General features: G+C 64.9%; 1 protein-coding gene across 4 annotated transcripts in view; it reads left to right on the top strand.

Annotated features, from left to right (window-relative positions):
• The window catches only part of SLC17A9 (solute carrier family 17 member 9), a 21,495-nt gene extending 16,988 nt beyond the window's left edge, over positions 1 to 4,507 (top strand). For 2 of the 4 annotated variants that reach the window (XM_024128619.3, XM_028499413.1), the window contains 7 exons: positions 106 to 202; positions 784 to 871; positions 1,666 to 1,700; positions 2,043 to 2,158; positions 2,752 to 2,807; positions 2,974 to 3,003; positions 3,440 to 4,507. In XM_024128619.3, the coding sequence (XP_023984387.1) occupies positions 106 to 202; positions 784 to 871; positions 1,666 to 1,700; positions 2,043 to 2,158; positions 2,752 to 2,807; positions 2,974 to 3,003; positions 3,440 to 3,603 (586 nt within the window). In that variant the 3' untranslated portion in view covers positions 3,604 to 4,507. Of the gene's footprint in view, positions 1 to 105; positions 203 to 783; positions 872 to 1,326; positions 1,414 to 1,665; positions 1,701 to 2,042; positions 2,159 to 2,751; positions 2,808 to 2,973; positions 3,004 to 3,439 lie in introns of all 4 variants that reach the window. The other 2 variants (XM_028499411.1, XM_055090608.1) reach the window with 2 other exon arrangements.
• Positions 4,508 to 5,488: the final 981 nt, after the last annotated feature.

The following is a 5,488-nucleotide window of genomic DNA, read 5'->3' as shown; positions in this document are numbered from 1 at the left end:
GGGCGGCTCCACTCTGGGCTACGCACCCTCAGGCCCCTGGCTGCCCTGGGTGTGGGGAGGGCGCTGGGGGGCGTGGACCCTGAGCCCGGCCCCCCGGCCCCGCAGGGCGGCCATCACCTCCCAGCTCTCAGCGGCCTGCTCCTTCTTCATCCTCCTCTCCTGGCTGCCGACCTTCTTTAAGGAGACCTTCCCCAGCTCCAAGGTGGGTTGGCCGCCCGGCAGCTCGCAGGGCTGCGGGGCACCGCGGAGCACATGCAGAGGGGCCCTGGGTTCCTTCCGCTGAGCTCTGGCGGTTCTGGCGCCTCTCGGCTCAGCGCCCACACCCGGGTGCACGCAGGAGAGGCCCAGCTGCTGCCCCGGCTGCCTGCTCGTCTGCGGACAGTCCTTCCTGGGGGGAGGGGGCACGCAGGGCCTGTGATGTGGGCACAGATGTCACCTGCTGGTCCGCCTGGCTGACTGCACCCCGGCCGCCCAGCTACCCTCCCAATCCTGGTGACCAGGACCCGCTGGCTGCACACTCTGGGCGGGGTGCGGCCCCCCAGCTCTGCCCCGCCGGGTGTGGGGAGCCACGAGGGAGGTACTGCCTGCGGGGGTGATAGCGCTCGAGGGCCCAGCGCTCAGTCAAGGTCGGGGATGAGTTAGGATCTCGGAGGCCCAGCCTGTGGGCAGAGAGCCTGGTGGGCAGTGGTGGGCGTGGGCAGCCGCCTGGCCTGTTCGTCCTCTCCCCGTGGTCGGGCACCTGCCCTGGCGGCCTCTGAGGCCCCCGCACCCTCCTCCCTGCAGGGCTGGGTCTTCAACGTGGTGCCCTGGCTGGTGGCCATTCCTGCCAGTCTGTTCAGCGGGCTTCTCTCAGACCGTCTCATCAATCAGGGTGAGCCCTGGGGGTGGGCCCGAGCAGGGAGCCATGCCTGGGCTTTGCCTCACTTTGGGGGGCAGAGAGGCACCCCTCCTGGGGCGCACCTGTAGCGATGGGAAGAGGCCACGCCCCCGAGGACCAGGCCGTGAGAGTGGGACCCCTGGCCCTTAGGGCCAGCCAGGTGGGCCCGTGGAGCCCGGCTCCCGGCCTGACTCTGCTGGACTGCCTCCAGCTTGTCACCCCCCGCCCTGTGTCCCCGTGAGGGGACATTGGGACACAGTCGCACTGCGACGGTGTCATTCCTCCACCTGGGGGCTGGACACAGCCCCCAAGCCTCTTCGGAGGAGGAAGGGGCACCCGGTGAGGTCAGAGGTCTCAGGCCTGAGACCCGAGCGCACACGGCCCGAGGATGACCGTCCCGCAGACCCTGCGCTGCACGTCCTGAAATGTCAGTCTCGTCCTGGTTACAGAAGAACCACCCGCTCATTGTGGAAAAATTAGAAAATTGGTAGAAACACAAAGAAAGCACTTTGTAACCATAGAGTGGCCTTCCTCAGGTGCGTCTGCCAGGCCCCGGCCTCGGGAACCCTCTAAGTGCACACGCACTCGCACACGTGTGCGCACGGCTCACGGTGATGCAGGCTGCCCCACCTCGAGCCCAGCCCGGCCCTCCTCTCCCCGCTCCCTCCCCGCAGCCGTGAGGGTGGGACCCACCTCAGCGGTCGGGACATCCTGTCGGCCCACCTGTGCCGTCGGGGGTGGGACAGCACAGATGGGCCGACAGGATGTCTCCTGGTGTCCCCGTCTAGGTTACAGGACCGTCACTGTGCGGAAGTTCATGCAGGTAGGGGGGTCGCGGGACGGCTCTCTCCCTCCGGACATCCCTGTTTTGCTCCCGGGGCCCCTGACCTAGGAGGTGGCTGGAGGGCACCGTGGGTCAGTGCGGGGACTGGCTTGGCTGACCTGAGGCCCCTCCCTGAGTCCTGGTGCGCATTTGGGGGCCTGGGTCGGCTCACGTCGAATGGGCTACGACCAGCAGGGCCAGATCATTCGTGCAGCCTCGTCCCAGTGGCCTCCAGGCAGGCCCCAGCCCGGGAGGGGTCCCCACCGACCCTCGTTCAGTGTGGCCCCGGCAGCCCAGGCAGGGGCGAGACTCCCACCCCGTCCCCGCTTGTCTGTCCCGCAGGTGATGGGCCTCGGTCTGTCCAGCGTTTTTGCCCTGTGTTTGGGCCACACCTCGAGCTTTTGTAAGTCTGTGGTCTTTGCATCAGCCTCCATCGGCCTCCAGACCTTCAACCACAGGTAAGGGCCAGGTACCTCGTCCACCAGGGCCACCCACGCTGCCTTTGGGCTCCCGGGTCCCGGGCCCCTGGCTCGGGGCGCACATGGAGGGCGGGCGCGTGACAGGTCCCCACAAGTGAGCCACGAGGGGAAGGGCAGTCAGGGTGTCAAGCCGGCGAGGACCTGGGCCTTTTGGGAAAACAAAACGGGTGCTTGGGGAGGGGCTGGCAGAGGAGATGAGGGTCCCCAAGCGGCATCTTTTGAACCAGAGGTGGGGAGCGAGCCCGTCGGATCCCGCGTCTTGTTCTGCGGGCCTCGCGGCCTGCACAGCAGCTCGGTGTTTAGTCAGAAAAACCGCGCTGACTTGTTTTGGGACTCGGCACCTTGGTGTCGTTTTCCAAATTATCGGGTAGCAGATGAGCGTGAGGCCAAGCAAACTCGCCTCCCTGTCTTGTTTCGTCCTGGGAGCGGGTCCCGCGCGTAACCGCTGAGCTGGGGCTGAGCTCCTGGCATGGCCAGCCTCCGGGATCCGGGTGATCGGAGGACCGACCGCCGGCTTGGCGGGTGGCGGCCGCCCTGTGGCCACTCGCCCGCGTCCTTTCCTCTTCCCGCAGCGGCATTTCCGTTAATATCCAGGACCTGGCCCCGTCCTGTGCCGGCTTTCTGTTTGGTGAGGACCTCGGCCCCTCGTTGGACAGGAAGTGGCTGCCCCACCCTGCTCCCCCCCACCCCCCCGCGCTCCCAGGGCCCCCAGGGGCCACCCCCAGGTGGGTGCGCCGTGGGAGGGTCACAGTGGGCCTCCGTGACTGGTCCTCGTCCTCTCTGTCCTGTTCCAGGTGTGGCCAACACAGCTGGGGCTTTGGCAGGTGAGAAGTGGGCTGGGGTCCCCTGCCTGCGGGTTTCAAACCCAGAGTTCCCCGGGGCGCCGCCCCACGCCCGTGTCCTCCCTCCCGCTCCGCTGCTTCGGCCCTCAGGGCGTGGGGTGGCACCGCCCGGGGGGGCCCACAGTGTCCGAGCGGTGGCGGGGGGAGCCCAGACCCCAGAGCCGGCCGGGGGAGAGCACAGAGCCGTCTTCCACGGTACTCATGCTCCTAATGGCGCGTAACCGTCCCCAACCACACCGCCTGACCCGCAGACGTGAGTGAATCCCCGAGGTCCAGGGTCCCCAGAGGCCGAGTGCCTGGGTGACGGTGACGGGGCTCATGCCCTCGGGCGCCCCCGCCCTCAGCTCCTCTCCAAGCTGTCCTCAAGGGGGCGGGATGGCCTGTCACCCCGCCTGCTTGTCCCCTCTCGAGGGTGCAGGAGTCGTGGGCGTGTGCCTCGGTGGCTACCTCATCGAGACCACGGGCTCCTGGACGTCTGTGTTCAACCTGGTGGCAGCCATCAGCAGCCTCGGGCTATGCACCTTCCTGGTGTTCGGGAAGGCCCAGCGGGTGGACCTGAGCCCCGCCCACGAGGACCTCTAGCCGACCGACCCGCCGTCCCCGAGGGCCCAGAGCCATCAGCCTCGGGGACAGCGCTCAGCTTAGAGGCCCCCTGCCCCTGGCCCGCAGTGTGAGCAGAGGAGAGGCTGCCTCAGCCCAGCAGGGGGGTGCAGTCCGGTCCCCCCGCCCTTGGGGGTAGCAGCCTCCTTACACCTGTGCTGGGCCCTCACGGTGGGTGGATTAGTATCTTTAGTAGCAGCAGCTTCGTCGCAGACACGGTCTGTTCCTCGTAGATCCGTACAAGCCCCACGTGGTCAGCCCGCCCCGGGACCGTGTCACCGCAGGGCAGGGCGCCCCACTGGAGTCTCTCCCCCAGACTGCTTGGCTCTGTTTCTCAGCCCTTGGGGCCGGATCATGCTCCGTGGTGGGCCGTCCTGTGCACCGCGGGGTGTTTAGCAGCATCCCTGGCCCCCACCCACCAGATGAGCCCCCCCCAGTCATGACGGCCAACCCTGTCTCCTGACATCACCAAGTGTCCCCGGGGGACCCGCCCCTGGCTGAGGAGCACGGCTCTAGAAGAAGGCCGGGGAGGGCTGTGGAGTTTCCACTTCTCCAAGCAGCCAGGCTGAGGCCCCCCCAGTTCGATGGGTGGGCAGAAGTGGGGGCTCGAGGCCCCTGTGCATCGTTGGGAACCCTGCCCCCGGCGTCCCCTCCCATGGATTCCCAGGCACTGGCGATGCGTCCTGCTCCCCTGGTGCCTGGCGAGGGCGCGTGGGCTCCCGCTCCTGGCCGGGACACGCCCTGGGACCAGCGAACCCACCGGCCCGCCTTGTCTTTCTCCCTCCTTGTTTACAATAGAGGGGCCGGTCGTCTCGCGGATTAATAATGGATTTTGCAAGATGTATGTGCAGAGAAAAGAAACTATGAGAATGTGGAAAAGCATACCAAAGCCTTATTTAAATGATGACCATTAAACTATTTAAAAAAGAAGACCATAATGTTATTGAAGGCCCTTCTTTTTTTTTTTTTTTTTTTTTTTTTTTTTGCGGTACGCGGGCCTCTCACTGCCGTGGCCTCTCCCGTTGCGGAGCACAGGCTCCGGACGCGCAGGCCCAGCGGCCACGGCTCACGGGCCCAACCGCTCCGCGGCATGTGGGATCTTCCCGGACCGGGGCACGAACCCGCGTCCCCTGCATCGGCAGGCGGACTCTCAACCACCGCGCCACCCGGGAAGCCCGAAGGCCCTTCTTATAAAAAGAATAAACGTGTGTTAAAGATTTATTTCACTAGTTCGAGGAAATCAGCAAAGGGTTTCAAACAGCCAAAGGAAAATGCCAAGAACAGACGTACTGATCCTCCAGGATACTGACACAAATGTGCAAATACAGCCGAGGTGGGGTTTCTTTGCTCCCGCTCTGGACAGACCCCGCCTGTGCGTCTGTGTCGGAGCTGCTTGGCGTAGCTGTCAGCTGTGTAGATTCTAGAATCAGACAACTCCTAATTTTCCATGTAAGCAAAGATTTCCTCCTGCAGTCCCCCCACTTGTGATCAGAAAGAATCTGAAAGAAAGATTCGCGATTACAAAGTGAGTCTGGCCTCTGTAGGTTTGGCCTGATCGTTTACGGAGATGCAGCCAGAATGTTAATTTACCATAAAGCCCACGCTGTTTGCTCGGCTAGGGATTTTCATAAGAAACCGCAGGTGGATTTCTAGGCTGTGCTGTCCTGAGCTGGGAGCCCTGCCCAGGAAACTCCCCACGGCGGGGTGGTTTCCTCAGGACACAGGACACAGGTGTGTCTTCGTGCCCGTTTTTAAGTGCAGCGCAGGGATGCTCTGCACCCGCCCTGTTGGGCAACTGTCGCCGCCACCATCGCCATGACTTTCTCCTCCCGACCTGGAACTCTCCCCTCCCCCTCCCCCGGACCCT

Source organism: Physeter macrocephalus, chromosome 14 (assembly GCF_002837175.3).
Source record: "Physeter macrocephalus isolate SW-GA chromosome 14, ASM283717v5, whole genome shotgun sequence".
In the NCBI taxonomy this organism is placed as follows: Eukaryota; Metazoa; Chordata; class Mammalia; order Artiodactyla; family Physeteridae; genus Physeter; species Physeter macrocephalus.
Note: the sequence above shows the minus strand (reverse complement) of the source record. Positions and strands in the feature narration are given on the sequence as shown.